This window comes from Pongo abelii, chromosome 4 (assembly GCF_028885655.2).
Source record: "Pongo abelii isolate AG06213 chromosome 4, NHGRI_mPonAbe1-v2.0_pri, whole genome shotgun sequence".
Taxonomy (NCBI): Eukaryota; Metazoa; Chordata; class Mammalia; order Primates; family Hominidae; genus Pongo; species Pongo abelii.
Window position 1 is genome coordinate 74,369,135 of NC_071989.2, and position 20,726 is coordinate 74,389,860.

Below are 20,726 nucleotides of genomic sequence, written 5' to 3' on the forward strand. Positions count from 1 at the left end.
TTTATATATTTATCTCTCTAAAAGTCCATTCATTTTTTAGAAATTAGAGACTGCAGTGGGCCTCTTTTGGACTGTAACCAACTAGTCTGTTTATTCCAACAGAGTTGACCCCTGTTGATTATACCACTGTCAAATACATACATACATAGTTCATTCAAATATTAACTTATCTCATTTTAAAAAATTAGTCTATGTGATCTGTTTACCACAGCTAAAAATATTCCCATACAGTTTATAAAATATTAAATATATGTCAATTAATTATTGGCAAAGATATTCACCATAACTTGCTCACATTTCACAAAATATAAAGACACACACAAACACACACTCGTATTTGTAAATGTTCCTGGTGAACAGATTTTATGCATACTCATTTTCTCTTTAGTGTCAAGTAATCAAAAGCAGCAGATAGGTATATCAAGATATCAAAGAGAAACAAGTCAAACTGCAAGACAATGCTAAATGTTTCAGATCATATAGCAGTAACAGGTTACTCCTGGCAATAGAAATAAAAGCACACACTAAGCTATTCCCCCACTCACCCACCCCATCTCTATAAACAGGTAGGCTAAATTACCCAGAAAGAGTTGTAAAAGCAGCATTAGCAGTATCCAGGAAACCACAGCTTCACACCTAGCTAATCCCACACAATCCTTCAGTTGTTTTTCTTTTTTTTTTTTCCCCAGTTGTTTTAAGTAATAATGCCCTAAAAAAACAGTGTGATCACAAATTAGGGAAATATATGTGAAACAGGATCATTCAGTGAAAGAAACTGTCACCTAAAGAGCTAGACACCAAATGCTTCCCCCAAGTTCCCCCAAATCATAGAAATTCTGCAGGTGGGAGTGCCTCCATTATCATGTTATGCACACCTTTAACTAAGCCCTTTAAATTTAAAGACTGACAGGGCAAACTATTAAATCCACCAAGCTCATGACACTTAAATCCTGTAGCCTCCATGACAGTGGTGAGCAGTTAAAGAAAGTCTTTTTTATTGCTTGCACTGACCCAGGGCTCTTGCTGATCACCTTCTGCAACCATTTTTTATGTTTTCCTAAACTTAGGGGTCTTAAACATAGTCAAATAACTTACTGGCAAAATGTCCCAGAGTATGTTTTGTATTCCTTCCCTCCCAACCCCTAAAATAAGCCAAATGACGAAGTTTATGTGACGACAACAGTTTGGAATTTTTTAACTATTAAACTTTAGAATTTTTGAGGGAAGAATGATTCACATCAGGCATAGTTGTGATCCATTCACAGATGTTCCATGATATTCATCTGATATCTCCCCATTGTGTCATTCCAGTGGGCAGATAACTAGGTCCATGTGGTCCACCTAGACAGATACCTCTACCATTAGTCATAGGAGTCAACTACCAACTGCAACAGTGGCTCAGATTATCCATCCACCCTGGTTCAATATTTTGCCTCTATCAGGGAGAGCAGGGCATTTTTTTTTTTATCGGTTAGTGTGATTATTTTTTTTTTAAGTCATTCAAACATGACTATACTTGAAACAAGAACATTGGCATTCAATAACATATCTTGGTTATTTCTCAGGAAAGAATAAACATTCTCAACACTACAAAATACAACTGATCTGGTTTTGTTTCAGTGGCAGAAACATTAATTCAGTTTCCTAGGGTTAAGTTAAAGAAAGGAGAATTTTATCTTGACTTGTAGAAACTGAATTAAGTCAAGATAAAATTCTTCTTCCTCTAAATTAACCCTAGAAATGTTGTTTGGCTATAATTACATTTGTTTTCAAAAGCAGCCTTTATTGCAAAAGCAGGGCCTCTGCAATTTGAATCATAGATGAGATATGAGTTAGTAGAGTTGCGATTTATATTTCATTTTAAGATAAATTCTAACAATGTATGTATCTTGAAAAAAATTTGGTACATAATACTTGTTATCAAAAATTTGGAAAATTACACAAAACCACAAGGAAGAAATAAAACTGACCCATAGTCCAATATTTTGTTTCAGACCCCTTTACTTTCAGGGCTATTTTGCTCTTTAGTGGGATCCAGTAATTAGTTTAAAAATTACATATATACCCAAACTAAAACTGTCAGCTAAATGCAGTTGGCAGGTCATTCATTCATTTACTCATTCATTCATTCAACAGAGATAGTTACTAAACCAAAGCATTGTGTTTATGAGATATAAACACAGTATCTCTTAGGAGATATTGGGCCAAGTGCTAAGAATTATGAATTGACTTAATTTTGATCATGCCTTCCTTCCATACTTCTTAAAAACTGGGAATCAAGAGTACTTAGGGGTTCATTTTAGCTTCATGATTTCAGAATGCTATTTTTTTATGAAGTAAAAATTAAAGTCCTTGAATAGACAGCTGAAATTGCTTATATTTTATGAAGATGCATTTTTTCCTTACATGTCTTTTATTAATTTTCTTCTAGAATGTTATATTAGACAGTGTGGTATTTCACACTCAAGAGTTGACTATATCAGTAATCTATTCCAAATCTTCCTACAACACTGTACTATCTTCCTCCAACAGCATACAAAGCTCCTTCCAACTATTACTCCCACACTTGGCAGGTTTACAGATTTTTTTTTCTTTTTAAGTCAGTAGCAACAGGATAACTCTATAATGCATCTAAATGAATGGATTTTTAAACACATACTTCTGAATTAAGGAAAATGAAGCTTTTAACTTTAGAAAGTAGAAAATACAGATCAACTGGAAATAATCTAAACTAAGTCCACAAGAGAAATGATTGAGTTTAGATTCTTTTTATATGATCAAGCCTCTTGTACATAACTTCTTTTAAAGTAGTCTGTAAAACATTGCTAAGATGTTGATTTTAAACCCGGTTGGGAATAATTACATCCAGTTACACGAAACCACGATGCTTTCAAATCTAAAGACTTATAGTTTATAACCAAAACATAAAATGTCCACATGACCAGTCAGTGTGTACCTAATCAAAAGCAAAATTCTAGTGGCTTAGTGTCCAGATCCCCTGGAGATAAGCAGATGTTCTGCAGAATTTAATAAAAATGCACTAATTATATTTTATTCTTAAACACCTAAAGTTACTGGCATGCAAACTGTATGCATATTTTTTTTTAATGCAATCCTTCCTCCATGCTTAAAAAAAGTAATGGCTTCATATTATGAAAATTAATTATAAAAGATGATATTGCCAATATATATTTACTTTAAACCCTCTACAAAAGGTATATTCTGTTTAGAGACTTTTAATTTGCTTAGCTTTTTATTCTTTGATACTAAAGATTCAAATATGATGGTCCTTACCATGGAAACGTAACCCTCACTTTTTGTCCGTAAGTTTAAATGTCAGATCCTATATTTAATTTTCTCCCAATAGTTAAAAGTTAAAGATCTATTTTCCCATCAAAGGTTCTTTTATACAATGGGAAGAAGGCATATTCCACTTGAATCACTGCTCTAGCTACATATCAAGAAATGGCTTTAATGGCATTTTTATACAGTATATACCAAAGGAAAAGGTGCAAGAAGCCCATCAAATGGCAAATGAGTCCTGGATGGAAACCATCTGCTGTTCTTACTCTAGGGGGTGGTGATGGTTCAAGTGAGTCCCAGTCTGGGCAAAGAGTTCAGAGACCATCACTCCTCTTCATTTCTTCCCTCCATTCCAGTCCCTCTATTCCTCTTATCAGCTGCCCAGTGTTCTCATGTGTTCCTATCTTTCTCTTCTTTCAGAGAATTAAATAATTTTGTAAACTCATTTGTAACGTAGTATTTGGCAATATATTGCTTTTCTCAGGGCAATTTACCATCTTAAAAGTAGAAAGAAGGCACTCAAGGTACAGAAATTACAACTTGAATTTAACTTGAAAGGGTGATATGTGTTAAACCAAGAAGGATGGGTCGGGGGTGGTTAAGGGCAGGAGAAAGACCTTCTAAGTCTTCTCAACTCTACTCGTCAGTCCCATCATTTCAGTGATAGACCATGAAATGGATAAATGGGCATTCTATAACCACCTGTGAATGAGTCAATAATAAAAAGAAATAACTATAAATGTATTCTTGGAATTGATGGGCTAACCATCATCTAAATAATTTAACCTAGTGACACAGCACATCATATCTACCCAAGAAACAGTTTTCTGAAGAGAAGGGGGGAACATTAAAAAGTCAGAGCTTGTACTAAAAATGTGTCTGGTGGCTAAGGCAACAATTTGCTTAACCACAGCATCCATAGTAGCTAGCAACCAAGACAACATTATATAACTACAGTATACAGAGCATATGGCCAGCGATATTAATTTAATTTAAATCTTTAATGCAGATAGCAACCAAAGAGTGACAAGTGCCAGGAAAAAAAAATGTCTCTCCGCTCTGCCTTTCACTGCTGGAATCTGGCTGTTGTGCCGTGTGATTGTTGGCCAGACACAAGCATTTGCAGGGCAGAGCAAAGCCCATCTGCCTTGGATCTAACAGCTGGAACCCAGGGTACCAATCAACTCCACTCATATGGTTCCTTCTTCTGATGAGCCTCCTGCTAGTTTTTATTTTTCAAAGGCTTCCCTTCTCTTTTCAGTGTCTTTCCTTCTGTCCTTTTCAGTGTATTTCCTTCTGTCCTAAGCAAAACTGGATGTCCCAAGTAAACATAGGATGATCAAAAGCAAAATGTAGCTCTAAAAATATTGTATTTTTCTAGAACAACTGTGTTTAGTAATGGTAAGGTAGGGTGGAACATACATATACTGAGTTTATCCCTGGAGAGAATTCCTATTACTCCTTAGCTATTAAGAGTAATCTTTTCCATATAAAGTATCTAACTTTTTAACTAATTTAGTTCCTACTATGTCTAATGTATACTTTTTTAGTACTATAAGGGAGAAAGTTACTGAGTAAGACAGTCTTGACCTCAATGAGATTACATTAAAATGGGGGTGGGGTGGAATAGGGCAAGTACCATTATAATTATATTACATGATGGAAGATATCTAATAAAATAGTGCATTTTCAGGTCTAATATTTTTAGTTTATAGTTTCCCCATTTTATCTTATTACTGTCTGATTTCTCTTTTCCTGATCCTCACTGATCTGAAGAACTCTTTTCATAGCCAAATTTCATAGCCAAACTCTTTTCATAGCCAAATGATATCATTACCTTTCACTTTATCTTGTTCCTTTGTTTTTTCTCATCCCAAATTCGGCCATGTTTAGTTACCTCTTTTTGACTTCTTAGTGGTTTCGGTAAATGACCTAAGGCAAGTTTTCATTCTTCTTTGTAAAATGAGGTAATCAAATACATAGAGATAATTTAGAATGCTTCTTCCAGATCCAGAATTCTATAAAAGTTGCCTTCTCTTCTCTTCCTCCACATTTCAATTGTTCAACATTTTTTTCCACCAATTCTCTCTCCCTTATGTGTCTGCTTTTCCTCTGTATTCTACAGAGTAAGTCTAGAAAACAGGCATGTTTCTTTTCATTTGGTTTTGCAGTCTTGTTTCAGTGCCTAAGTTTGTACCAGTGTGAGGTACATGTCAAAGGGGTTACACATGTCAAGAGGCAGAATACTAACTAGAAATAGGAAATTGTGAAAGGCAAGTTTCCTAATATAAAGAATGAAATCATGCTGGTACACCCAGCATGGGTGTACATGCTCACGCCTGTAATCTCAGCAACTCGGGAGGCTGAGGCAGGAGGATCACTTGAGGCCAGGAGTTCTAGGCTGCAGTGAGCTATTACTGTGCAACTGCACTACAGCCGGGGCAACATAGCAAGACCTGTCTCTAGAAAAAAGAAAGGATTAGTTATATTATACTAGAAAGTAATCTCCATGACCTTAATTAAGAGCTTGTTTTTGGTATTTTATTTAAATTTTAGAGGAATATTGTTGAGAGTACAAAGGCCTTGAGCTTCTTCCACACAGTGTGATGTATTTATCATCAATAGACAAGCTTTTCTTTAATCATACACAAACTGTATAGCTTTTAAACTAAAAATCTTCATTTTCTTCAATTAAAGATGGAAATAGTAATAAGTTCCCACAAAATCAGGATGATCATGTTTACCATAATAAAAGGGTTTATTTTTAAAAGGCTTTATTTTTTCCAAAAGTATTTTATGCATTCAAACATGTAAAGATGAATAATGTTATGACTGTTAAAAATACTATTTTGGAAAGAATTTTTGTGAAGTGAAACATGACCTGTGATATATAGATCATTAATACAATAGGAATGCACTCAAACTGTGGTTTCAGATTCACCTAAGTTTTTCAACGACTGAATATGTATCCAAACCCTGCTCGTGTTAGGGAAGAATATAATCACTAAAGCAATAGAAATGATGAAAGAGGACTGATGAAATGATGAAACTAGGAGTACTAGTTTCATGATAGATTTGTTAAAAGTAATCTGAAAACTGTGTTATTAATAAATGCAATAGTATAGGTTATCACATAAACTTGTTAGCTGTCAGGAAAGAAGTTGCTAGCAATTTCTCCTTTAAACTAATGATGAGTACTCGGAGAATATTTTGGCTTAGCAGATATTTCTTGCCTTCAGTTATAAATCTTCACATTAGAGAAAATGCAACCCACAACATGCAGAGGTAAACAGCAAAACATGTCAAGAGTATCAAAATAACCCTTCATATGTAAGACTTTAAGCTTAAGTTATATTGAAAATACACAGGATAATTCAAATAATTTTTGTAAAAGTAGTTATATAGGAGAAGCCATATGCTTAAGGGAAAAAGATAAATGAAAATTATTATAGATAAATAAATGAACACACATATTAGCTTCCAGAAGTGTGAACCAACCACGAACATGAGTTGGTATAGAAGAGTTACTCTGCAATCTCAAGAGTCAAGTTATATAAGAGCTAACCCAGTAAGGTTAATGATTACAGAGCCTAGGATCTTGGGGGCTGTGATGTTCACAGGTGCCCTGTTATGATGCTGGGTACAGCTAATCCCAGGTTAAAGGACACTCTTCCTTCACAACACTGAAAGTGACCTGAGAGGAGGGAATTGTGGGAGAGAGTGAATAGGGGAATGTTATGGTTAATGCAGTGACAGACCATTGTCTAGTCTGATAAATATATTATTTTTCAAAGACCAAAGTGAAAACTAGGGAATAATGATGAACAAAGCTGAATGCAAACCTTTGTTCTTTCTAAACTCAAGTCATTTTTTATAGGGGATTTGTATTATTTTAAAAATCTCAGTGATAGGTTTTATATCTAAGTTTGATATATACAGGACTCAAATGTAAAAGGACCTTCATGATTTCAAAAAATAATAGTATATTGTACAACCCCACCAGAAACTATCTTTCACAGGGAATTTTTCTTTAAAACCAACTATATAACTATGTTTCTTCAGAGGGAAATGAATGGCATTGAATAAAGTGCTTTTAACTATTCAAACTAAAGTTTCCCTCTGTAATCTTTTATTTAACTCTGAAAATAACTTCTGGATTGGTAACTCCTAAGTGAAAGATAAGCACATTTAGTTGTAAGATTCAACCTTTTTTATGTCTTTCGCACTTAATTTCAATCAAGTCTGTTTTGAATCTTGAAAAAAAAACAACAACTGGACTTTGTTTTCCTATGCTCCATTTGGGGCTCCTCTGCTTTGAGTTTCTGTGAAAGTTACAGTGAATGTGTCCTTTATAAGCTGCAATACAAGTGTTAGTCATTATTTTTGTTATTATGTCCGTAAAATGTAAGTCTCAGAACCCTTGTTTGTTTGAAGCACATTCTGTTAGTTCACTAATAATGTGAATTAACCTCTTAGTGATATTAAATATGTTAGACATCTTAGAATTGACAAAAAATTAAAAGGACATCTGTGAAAATGTTAAGCATTTATCTCTGTTTTATCTGGTACTTTGAGAACTGTTCTCTTTTAGTCAGCTATTAGTACTGGCCTAAAGACTGTACTGCATATTTTCTAATAATTACTTTTTAAAATAATTTAAAAACTGTCATTTTAGAATGGACTTACTATACTTTTAAGTCAACATTATGCTTTGTTGTATCATTCCTGAAATATATAACATGAACAAACAACATTTCCATAGAAACAATGTAGAAATACCCAACTTTTTAAAGGGGCCAAGTCATGATAGATTTGTTAAAAGTAATCTGAAAACTGTGTTATTAATAAATGCAATAGTATAGGTTATCACATAAACTTGTTAGCTGTCAGGAAAGAAGTTGCTAGCAATTTCTCCTTTAAATATATAGTTCCTTCTTTCCTTCATTTCTTTTTTTCCTTTGCTTTAATCACCCACCATTCTTACCCCAAACTAACAGAGACGGAGGAAGGAAACATATTCAGGAGGACGCATCAGAAGGAATATAGATATGAGAGAGAAATTTACATATTATTCAAAACCTCCAGTCTCTTAGCTAGAAGTACAGAAGAGTCTCCAGTTTTAAATTCTGAACATCACCAGCACCCCGAATAATGAGCAGCTTATATGCATTTATTTTCTCTTCTGAAATGAAATTCAACATCTAGTGAAAGCAAGTTAGGTGACATTTTTAATCCAACTTTAATGATACTCATTTTACCCTAAATCAGGGGTTCTCAAACTTTTTCAGTTCACAGTATCCTTAGTATCTCTAATTTTAAAAATAACATCCCCAAGACAGAAAAAAAAGACTAAGAGTTTTACTTGTAGTTAGTTCCAAATAACTTATTTGTAATGATTTGTATGCTGTAAGATCAATATCGCTATGTTTCCCCTGAAAATGTACAATGTTCTGCAGTGCCCTTGGGCACCTTCGTACAGTTTGAAAAACATGGTCCCACATCAGGAGAATTCAAAATAGTAGTTGGAAATCATATAAATCATCTTAAAAATCTCAAAGAGTAGAAACCAGCCACAACATGTATAAGAATCCAGATGATTTTGGGAGGCTGAGGCGGGTGGATTGCCTAGGTCAGGAGTTCCAGACCAGTCTGGCTAACATGTGAAACCCCGTCTCTACTAAAAATACAAAAAAATCAGCTGGGCATGGTGGCATGCGCCTGTAATTCCAGCTACTTGGCAGTCTGAGGCAGGGGAATTGCTTGAACCAGGAAGGTGGAGTTTGCAGTGAGCCATGATCGTGCCACTGCACTCCAGCCTGGGCAACAGAGCCAGACTCCATCTCAAAAAAAAAAAGAATGAGGTAAAGACTCAAAAAGTAAAATAAAAAGAATTTGTCCTAGCTCAAAAAAAAGAAAGACATAAATATCTTCTATGTTTATATGCTGTTTTCTCTCTCTCTCACACACACACACACACACACACACACACACACACAAATACACACACACACAGACTCATAAATTAGGCTTAAAATGACATTCTGGGAAGAAAAAGTATAATAAAAGAAGCATCAAACATACAAATAAATTAGACTATGTAAATGTAAATGTAAAAGTAATAATAGCATTTTAAATAGTCAATGATGATTGATCAGAAACATTCCTGTATAACCATATAGTATATGTAAAATAAAATCTGTGCTCTTTGATCTTCAAACAAAATAAAAAAATCTCTAACAGTAAATCTGTCTCCTTTCTAACTCCTCAGTAATCTAAGCATAGCTTTATCTCTTCCCCCAAAGACCTGCAAAGCAATGTTTGGCAGAGAGAAGCTTTTGTGTATTAGCAGAAACTTTGGCAAAGCAATGTTTGGCAAAGAGAAGCTTTTGCGTATTAGCAGAAACTTTGGTACACAATTTTGCACTTCTATTCGAAGAGGAAGAAAGAAAAATCTAGGAAAAAAAAATTGGAGAAAGTTATCAGGAGTGTCAATAGAGCCAATGGCAGGACAGACTGTATATTTAGAGCATAAATATAAAATTGTAATAAATACAAAATATCATATGTATTTCTGATATTTCTTTGTACTGCAAATAAACTATTCTTAAGGTTTATTTTCTAACAGAACAGGTACAAAGTTAAATATAACACTATAGCATCAATTATCAGTTAATGGGCTTTGGAAGGTTTCACTTTAAAGCCTAAGCATTGTATAATATTAAATAAGAGGAGGGGATGGGAGTGAAATGAGAATGGTATGAACAGAGGGAAATGAGAACACACCCAGAAAAGTAGGGTAGAAAATTATCATGAATATTGCTGCATTCTGCAAAGATTCATTCTCTTAAAGAAAGTAATTTCCTAAAAAATAGAAAGCCTTCTCTGATTAGAACTGTAATTTAAAATAAAACAAATTGTATCAGTGTTCATAATAACTGAGTTCAAACAGGGGCCATATATGCCTCTTCTGTTCTGACTTGTGCATCTAAATTAAAGTTGGTTGATCCATCAAGTGAAGGAAGACTGTAAATATATAGGCATGCCCAAGGCCAAAGGCCATATTAAACAAAATTATGAAATTAAGTGGCATGCTATCCCTTCTTTCATTCCCTTCTCTGATGCTCCTCTCTACTTTCCCATCCCAGATACTCATTCCTAAGCCTCATAACCTTAGAATTCAACTAGTAGCCACTTAAAAACAGAGATATGTGTTAGTAACGCTCCCAGAGGTATTTGCATCTGAACGTTAATTTTTTGAAGACTAAAACTTTTAATCAGTTTCAAAAGCAGTACTTCTCAACTATGGCTGTACATTAGAATTATCTATGGAACTTTTCAAAGCCTGATGCCCAGGCCACACCCCCAGCCAATTAAAGAAGACTCTCTGGGGGTGGGGACAAAGTATCATCATTGTTTAAAGTTCTCCTTGGGTATTCCATTGTGCAGCCAAAGTTAAGAACCATTGCTCTAAGGAAGGCATTTGAAAAAATGAAATTTCAGGCCAGTGAAGGAGATCTTTATGGGTGGGGATATATCATGTTTCCCTACTGAGGCAGCCAACTGGTGAAAAAGCTCTTTTTATTACAAAAGAACACCTCATTACTAAATTAAAAAGGTCACTAGAGACTAAATTGCTAGGTCTTGATTTCAGCAAATTATTTGAATTCTATTTATAAATTATGACTAATAATTTCAATGCCTATCTTATATAGCTACTGAGGATGATCAAATGAAATACAGTACCAGAAAATGTTTTAAACTTTATAATTTTATTATTGCATAGCTGAGCAGTAGAACCACCTGTCACCAAAAAGATTAGTGATACTATGGTTACAACTATAATATGGATTATTACTTAAAAGACTTGTCACTCTGTTTAGTAGGCATTTACTTTAGGAAATCTAAGTGTCTACCCCAGAGCCCCGAAGTATAGTTCCTGAGCCAGTGGCAACAGCAACACCTGGAAACTTAGAAATGTAAATTCTTAAAGCCTCCCCTAGACTACTGAATCAGAAATTGTTGGTAAAACATTGCAATCTGTGTCCTAACAAGCCCTTCAGGTAACTCTGATGTGTGCTTAAATATGAGAAACACATATCTAGCCAAACATCAGTAAAAAGAGAATATGTATGAATAAAATCAAAGGATGAATATACAATATTTGTTATTTGAAACTTTAGAAATCACAGTGCATAGGTATACTGGCATAAATTACTACTTTTAAAAATCTCCTACAGCTTTGTATTTTAAAACAATACAACTTTCCCTACCCAGCCAAGATTTATTAATTAGCACCCATTATAATCACTAATTCAATGGTAGCATATGAATTTGGGAGTCAGTAAATTACAAAGTATAAATATGTTTGGGTAAGGAATACAGAAACAAATTCTAGTAGCAATGGTTCTGGACATAGTCATGTTTTTGGGCTTGGATTTCTCTCTGAGGAAGAGTCGCAGCAGTATCTCAAAAATCACACATATACTGAAGACAACACCCCATGGCATCTCAATGTTCCTTATGAGGCAAAGGAAGTGTTTCATTACTGACTCAGAGAAAAGACCATTACTTGAACTGAATCACCAATGTTTCCTGTGGCATTAGATTTGTCACTGGATCTGCTAAGCAACAGAAAAAGTCTCAAGCTTCTTATCTTAAAAGTTCTCATAAGAGAAAGCTATCATTATTACTCCCAAACTCAATTAAAGCCCAAAGGTCTGGATATTAATAAAACATATGCAGGACAATAACAAGTGAGAACACTGAAAGATCTTGTGAGACTGCCACCGAAAGTTCTTTGAGATCTTTCTTGTTTTCTCTTTGCCACTTAAAAAAGAATTTTGACAGCCTCAAGACACCCAGCACCTCCTTGGAGAGATGAACATGGAGTATCCCAGTTAAGAACTGACTTTATCCCTTTTTCCCACCTAGCACTGCTGGGCCTGCAGGTCTCTGTCAAGTGGCAGACAATAAATAAATAAAAAACACACACCCAAATACAGGTTGATAGCTCATGTAACAAACAGAGATACCATTTGTCAGATTGCTTATGCCCATATATAAGGGGATATGATAGTTTACACAGCATATGCACATGAACTGCCAAAATATGGTGTGAAGATTGGCCTGACAAATGATGCTGCAGCGTATTATATTGGCCTGCTGCTGGCCCACAGGCTTTTCAATAGGTTTGGCATGGATAAAATCTATGAAGGCCAAGCGGAGATGATTGGAGATGAATATAATGTGGAAAGCATTGATGTTCAACCAGGTGTCTTTATCTGCTATTTGGATGCAGGCCTTGCCAGAACTACCACTGGCAATAAAGTTTTTGGCATCCCGAAGGAAGCTATGGATGGAGGCTTGTCTATCCCTCACAGTACCAAACAATTCCCTGTTATGATTCTGAAAGCAAATAATTTAATGTAGAAGTACACCAGAAGCACATCATGGGCCAGAATGTTTCAGATTACATGTGCTACTTAATGGAGGAAGATGAAGATGCTTACAAGAAACAGTTCTCTCAATACATAAAGAACAGTGTAACTCTAGACATGGTGGGGAAGATGTATAAGAAAGCTCATGCTGCCGTAGGAGAGAATCCAGTCTATGAGAAGCCCAAAAAAGAAGTTAAAATGATGAGGTGGAACCATCCCAAAATGTCCCTTATAAAGACAATAGACTTAATGACAGCAAAAAAAAAAAAAAACCCAACAACAACAAAAAAAGAACTGACTTTAGAATTCATCCTTAGTTTCTGAGTGAAAGGTAAGTAGAAATGACTTCTTGAAAGGTTTCTTAACTATAAAATGAAGTTTCATTAAGGAGAAGATGACTCTGGCTTTTTCTTGGGTCAAAGTTCCTAAACTCTAAAGGGACTTTACTTCCCTCAATCATAAGCTTCTTAAGAACCTGGGGTTAAAAGTGAGGGTATGTGCAAGAAGAGCAACTTCAATAATTGATTCCTGCACTCTGTATCCTAGGAAATATTTTCCACTTATTCAAAGTAAGCAAGATTGCTGGGTGTGGTGGCTCACGCCTGTAATCCTAGCACTCTGGGAGGCTGACGCCGGTGGGTCACTTGAGGTCAGGAGTTCAAGACCAGCCCGGCCAACGTGGTGAAACTGCGTCTCTACTAAAAATACAAAAATTAGCCAGGCGTGGTGGTGGGCACCTGTAGTCCGAGCTACTTGGGAGGCTGAGGTGGAATAGTCGCTTAAACGCGGGAGGCAGAGGTTGCAGTGAGCCGAGATCACACCACTGCGCTCCAGCCTGGGCGACAGAGTGAGACTCTGTCTCAAAAAACAAAAAAACCCAAAACAAAACAAAAAACAAAGTAAAAAAGAGAGGAGCTTGGTTTTACTTACCTATGCTAATTAAAATTATACTGTTTTTCCTTGGCAAAGCTTTGCCCCACTCTATAAGAAAAGTAGCAACTCTAAACTTTCATCTCCCACATTAGAAAGGACAAGCACAAATAAATAATTGCCAAAATTAATTCCTTTTACTCATTCACTCATCTAGCATTTTGGGAGGCCACCATTGGCCTCATTAAGGTGCTCAATAAGGTGCACTTACTGGGCACCTACTATGTTTCAGATATTGTTCTAGGGGCAAAATGAGTCTACAAAGATGCACAGGCTTCAGGGATGAAGACACGGATTCCATGTGTCTAGAGTGCTGGGTTTGGTTTCTCTGTCAGCCAAGACCAGTGGTACGCAAACTTGAGCGAGCATCAAAATCACCTGCAGGGCTTGTTAAAATGCAGATTAATGCACTCCACTCGAAGAGTTTCTGTTCAGTAGGTCTGTAATGGGGCACTCAAATTAGCATTTCTAACAAGTTTCTAAATGATGTTGATGCTGCTGGGGGCGGGGACCAGACTTTAAGAACCACTTACCAAAACAAATGGCAGCTCTTTACACCATGCCCTCTATATCCCTCATTTGAAGAAGGCAATAGCCTCAAGAATGCTCATAATCACCCACAACCAAGCCTAACGTGAGTTCCCAGAACCACCTCCAGTATCTAAGACCAGTAGCTCCAGATCATAGAAAGAAGAATAAACAACAAGGAAGAGAAAGCTCTCCCTTCCAGAGGCTTTTCTCTCTCCCTGTCTTTTTTTTTTTTTTTTTTTACCCTCTACCACAAGAAATCACTTCTATTTCTCAATACAAGTGTTATGGAAAAAAATAACACTCATTTAGACTTTTTACTTTCTGATTTCAACAAAATTATATTTTTTTCTTCCAAATTCAGTTCTCATGGCCTTTTTCCTCTTCTTCTTTGTTTTTTTGTTGGACTATCTCCTTTCTGAACAAATAGAATCACAGGCTTGAAGGAACATTGAGAATTCATTTAATCCCTTCTTGGTCTCAGACAAGACTGTGTCTAAACCATCCCCAAATATAGCAATTTCAGTACAAAGATGAACCGGCTCTAAGAATTTCCCATTCAACCTTCTGTCGCATACTAATATGCATCCCCTTAGCTTTCTTTTCTCCAAGCTAATCCACTTTAACTTTAGACTATCCTTATTAGATTTCCTAAACTTTAAATTATTTTAATTATTCTTTAATAAGTTTATCCCACCTTGCCTCAGGGCCTGAATTATGTATGTATTGTTCTAGAAGACTTTTTGTTGGAATATGCAAAGGGAAAAGTTAATTTATAGAATAAAAAGAACTGAATTGGATAAAAGAAAGATATATGTATAAATGCCACTAAAAATAATGCAATGGCATATACTTGATCAATTAGTTGCAAATATTTCTTTATTTAAAAATGGTAATGTCCTATGGCTTTAAAAACTTTACATTACAAATCACCAGCCATTTTACACATAAAATGGATGGGAACTAGAGATCTTTTAAAATATGTCACAAATTATACATAACTATGTTTCATGATAATTTACACAGTAGAGAACATTAATATATTATTATTCATCTTCTTTTTTGTTTTTTTCATGTTGTATAGACTTTACATTGAAATTGGAGTTGTAGTTAATCATTGCTTTAATTCTGTATGAGACTAAAAATACTGAATTAGGCTGGGAGTGATGGCCCATGCCCGTAATCCCAGCATTTTGGGAGACTGAGGCAGGAGGAATGCTTAAGGCCAGGAGTTCAAGACAAGCCTAGGCAACACAGTGAGATCCTGTCTTTACAAAAATTTTAAAAATTAGCCAGGTGTGGTGGCGTGCTCCCTAGCTACTCAGAAGGCTGAGGTGGGAGGATCACTTGAGCCCAGGAGGTTGAGGCTGCAGCGAGCCATGATCGTGCCACTGCACTCCAGCTTGGGCAACAGAGCAAAAACCTGTCTCCAAAAAAAAAAAAAAGTAATAAGTGATAAAATAAAATAAAAATACTGAACAGATTATATGATAATTATTTCTCTAAAAATAACCTCTCTGATTTAAGACTTGAAAATCAGAAGATGCAAATACAAGACAGGATGAAGTCTATATAAAAATCATATATTTCTGCATAGTTTAAAAAAGGAGTATAGGTAATATATTGGATGATTTACTTTATTTTAGTTTTGCCCAAAATAAATATCACTATTTAAAATTTCATCTTTGCTTCTGGAATGGTGAGGTGATCTAGTCCAGCCTAGGCCTGAAGGACAGGTTTGTTTCCTTGCCTATTAGGATCAAGGTGTACAGTGGAGGCGATGCATTTAGTCTCCAGAGAGAAGGAAGATGCTGCTTGCACAGCACTTCTACTCACCAGTCCATGCAGCAGCAAGGGTGTTGGCTTTGAAGGAAGCCAACTGTCCTGCTCTCCCAGCCAGAGGTAAAGAATTGCATTGGTGGCCACTAGAGGGAGGAGGATTAGGAATAGAGTAAATTGTAGGGAAAAGGCACCCATGAAAAACGCACATGGGACAACCAACACATCACCAACCACTGCCTAGCAGCTACCTCTGAGGGACTGTAATGGGGTCAGTATACACCATTAACCCAGAACCCAGATACCAGTAATTATTGTAGCATCCCAGTATACAGCCCCTTAACTTTGATGGCAGGAGAAGGGAGTTTGAATAGGATTGTGGCAAACACACAGGCACACAAACACACACAACAAGCACACAGCCGTACATTCTCATCTCCCATTACAAGAAGTTGCATCTGTGATGTCTGATTCTTGCTCATTTTCTTTTTTAAAACTTTTGATGTTCTTTACCAAGAATGTGTTCACGAAAGGCAAACAGCCCACCTTCAAGATAGTCTTGGGAGAAGCACCAGCAGAGACACTCATTGTGCCAAGATGTATTTTACCAACAAATCTGCACAAATTACATGAGGTTGAAAACAAATGGAATATAATATAATTAAAGCAAAGTTTCTTTTGCTAAATTACAGCTTGAAGCAAACCTGCAAGAAATGTTTCCAATTAGCTTTTTTAACAAACACAAAGCATAGCTCAGAATGTGTTTTGTTCTCCATCTTGCCCTCTGGGTGGGCTGCCTAGTGGGCATCTTACCTCCAGCACAAGTAGCTGAGCATTCTGACCAAGGCTGATGATTCCATGTAAAGCCAACTTCATTATCTCCACTGCCAGTTCGAGTGATGGGAACATTGAACTTATACCTAATTCCCAAATTCTGTTCTTGAAGCAGAACCTGCCATTGAAAACAACTGGTGAAGACAATTAAAATACAATGAGCCTTCATTCAGATATTTATTATTCCTTTTGAAGAAGAAAATGTCAAAACAAGTCTTATAGGAAACTTAATATAAAACACATGCATTTATATCAAATTTTCTCCTCCCATTTTCATGGGTATTTTGGAGCCATTGCTTTCATCTGTCTTGTTTGGTTATAAAAACACTATTCAAGCAAGAGCAATATGGCCTTAACTCTGCACAGTTCTAACACCCTTGGGTAAATCATTTTATCCTTATTTACCATAATTGCATCACCTGTAAAGCAGAGATTAATAAAACCTGCCCCTTCCTACCTCACAAGGGGGAATTAAAAACACAAGAAATACACTGGCAAAGACGCATTTACCATGATGATGAGATTTTCTGAGGTAGGACCTAGAGCTTCCAAGGATTCTGGTTCATCAGTTGGTCTCTTGTAGTGAAAAGCTGTCCCAGCGACATCAAATTTCCTAGGCCAGTCTATAGTCCAGGCACCATTAATATAGTAATCATCTCCTTCAGATTTTAAAGCTAGAAAACAAATCACAATTCACCTAAAAATGCGAAATTTCATTTACCAAAGTGTCACTGATTAATTACTGCAATAAAGTATACAGTGAATACCGATTTCCTTTTAGAGATGTGACTCTTGACCATATTCTTAAGTACAAATTAAAGTGGCATTTTTCACGTGAATGGTAAGAAGATATTACTTAAGTATTTATAATGTCACTAATAGAAAGCAACAAAAGGTTAACCTGGAGGAATAAACGTGTGGAACTAACAAGGAAAATTATGAGAAAAGGAATAACTAGGGATGAGAGTTAACATGAGGGTGCGGAGCAGGCTTTCCTTTCCAAATATTGAAATAGTAATTAAATGGATATGGGATGGGGACAACCTGTTGCACTTGGACACAGACTGATCGACAGAACACGAATCAAACAGATTTAAGAAACAGACCCAAGTTCATATGGGAATTCTGTTTATGATAAAGGAAGTATCTTAAATTAGTAAAGGAAAGAACAAGAAATGGGGCTAAGGCAAAAGACTATTCTTTTGGCAAAAAAATGCTGAATTTATATTTCCTTCTTTATATAAGAATAAATGCCACAATTCAACTCCTAGGCACATATCCAAAAGAATTGAAAACAGGTACTCAAACAAATACTTGGACACACATATTCATAGTAGCACTATTTCCAATAGCACCAAATCAAAACAACACAAATGTTCATCAGTGGATGAATAAATAAATTGTGGTATTATAATGTAACAGAATGTTATGCAGCCATAACAAGTAATGAAGTATTGATAACAAGCTATAATGTGATGAAACTGAAAAACATTAAATGGAAGAGACCAGACAGGAAAGATTACATATAGTATTGGAAGAGACCAGACAGGAAAGATTACACATAGTATGCTTCCATCTATGTAAAATGTCCAGAGTAGGTGAAAAGCCACAGAGACGGAAAGCAGATGGGTAGTTGCCAGGGTATGGGGAATGGGGAGAACGGGGAGTCACCTGCTTAATGGATATGGGTTTTTTTTCTGGGGTGATGTAAATGTTTTGGAATGTTCTAAACGCCACTTAATTGTTCACTTCAAATGGTTAATTTTATGTAATGTTAATTTCACCTCAATAAAAACAAAGTTAAAAAAAGAGAGAAAGGATAAATGCCAGATGGGTAAATATTTAAATATAAAAATAGTTAAATCTTAAAATGTCAGGAGAAAATATAGAAGAACTTTTCTTTCTCATAATATTGGGTTATGAAAAGTTTTTCTAAGCATGACAAAAAACTCGGAAAAAATGTTGATAGATAAACATGCATACTTTAAAAAAAATCTCTTACAAGAAATACACACACAAACACACAGAATTTAAAAGCACATGTAGCTGAAAAAGTATTTTTAGTACTACCATACAAAAACTCCTATAAACAAACAGGAAATAAATAAACATGTCAGTTTAATATTTTGTTAGTATGCTAGCTGACTGCAAAAACTTTGATTCGTCAGACCTGATGAACAAGCAGCCCAAAAGGACTAAAGAGTCATGGTACGGAGTCTCTGACTCCCTAGACCTCCAGCTCTTGTCCTTCATACTACAGACCATTGTCATCTCCCGACCCCCATTTGCCTGGCAAAAATATTTGTAGTTTCTTAACTTCAGATGTGTTTCGAAGATTCATTTAATTGCCAAAAAATAAATCTAATTAACCTTTTGAGATAGGAACAAGCAAATAGAAGAAATACCTGGCCTTGAACTTTTTGTGTACTTAAAAATTTTTATTTTCAACTCTCACTTGCAGTGGTTTTCTGTCTAGTTTAAAACATTTGGTTTTATAAGGACATCTGAGACTGTCATATATGAAATAGTAAAAATAAAGATAACAACTATGCGGCTTTAAATTCTCCTTCAGTTTGAGCTCTCACTTCCTTCTTTTTTTTTTTTTTTTTTTTTTTTTTTTACAACTACTAAATGAAGGAATTCTAACACCTCTTGGCTGTTAGGAACATATAACTAATGGTGCCATAATGTAGCTCAGAAAAACACCAACCATTTAAGAGGCATTAAGGAAGAATGACTAAAGGAAGACGATGTGCATTATGAAAAGAGAATTACCAAAGGGGGAAAAAGCTGAGGCTAGAAATCTTTCTGTTTTGAGTATTATTGATGCAGAAAATAATTCAAAATTATGGTGTAAAAATAAAGGAGTCTTCTTAAATAAAAGAAAAGCCTGATGATACTGGTGTTCTGTCTGAAGACACACTCTGGATATTTTTAAAAGCTTTAAGAGAAATGGAATGATATTTTAACTAAAATAAAAAATCATTTAGGTCTCACTAAGGGTTTCTGGAGAGACTAAAAGTATCTCAAAGGATTAAACATCAAATAAACAGAACTTCTCCTCACTTTCATGTTGAAATAACTGGTATTAGACTTGCCCTCCCATTGTAAATAATCAGAAAACTCATAAAATATATGAATCAGCTTTTCTCATGCATTGAACAGGACTGTGCAGAGACCATGATCTCCACAACTTTCTGCTTGGAGACACTTTCTTTAGGTGGAGAACCCAAGCAGAACACAGTGGTCTCACCAAGTGAAGAAGAGAGATCAGAAACTGGGAAGGCTGACATAGTTGGAATATGCAGGACCAGAGAACAAGACAGGAGGGAGGAAATCTGTTGCTGAATATTGATCTGCATATGTATAGGATAAAATTACATAAAGTCAGGCAAAAAATCTACTGTGGAGCTGTAAGCAGAACTACTGCATTTCAATTACCAGGCCATTCAGTAGAGACCCAAGAAGAATCATGCTTTTGTAGGAGGGCTGAGCAAGCTCTAGAATAAAGAATATTCTGGATTTACCCAAACAAAGCTCAAAAGCAAACATCAAAAGGATCAAGCAGATCTACAAGTTACTTAACACCCTTTAAAGAAATAAATCAAAATCCAGGCTCTCAACAAAGAAACATTCACAATGTACAACATCTAATGAGAAATTACTACCAATGTGGAAAAGAAGGAGAATGTGATTCAAACAGGAAGAAGGCAAAGCCAAAGAAACAGACCCAGAAATAACAAAAATTATGGAATTAGCAGAAAATAATTTTCAAGTAGCTATTATAAATATATTCAAGAACTTTAAAGGAAAACATAAATATAATGAGAAGAAACATGATGACATTACATGTATATACACACATATTTATAACAGATGGAAACTGAGATCTATACAAAGAAAGGAAGTATGCCA

At 35.5% G+C, this 20,726-nt stretch overlaps 1 protein-coding gene across 13 annotated transcripts in view; it reads right to left on the reverse strand.

Moving 5' to 3' along the window:
• ADAMTS6 (ADAM metallopeptidase with thrombospondin type 1 motif 6) overlaps nucleotides 1-20,726 on the reverse strand; it is a 331,685-nt gene that overhangs the window by 43,759 nt on the left and 267,200 nt on the right. For 10 of the 13 annotated variants that reach the window (XR_010139960.1, XM_024247310.3, XM_063724116.1 and 7 more), the window contains 2 exons: nucleotides 17,322-17,485; nucleotides 16,791-16,929 (listed from right to left, as the gene is read on the reverse strand). Coding sequence is in view for 10 of the 13 variants with exons in the window: in XM_024247310.3 (XP_024103078.2) it covers nucleotides 16,791-16,929; nucleotides 17,322-17,485 (303 nt within the window). In the remaining 3 variants the exon portion in view is untranslated. Of the gene's footprint in view, nucleotides 1-16,034; nucleotides 16,124-16,790; nucleotides 16,930-17,321; nucleotides 17,486-20,726 lie in introns of all 13 variants that reach the window. The other 3 variants (XR_010139961.1, XR_010139962.1, XM_063724119.1) reach the window with 1 other exon arrangement.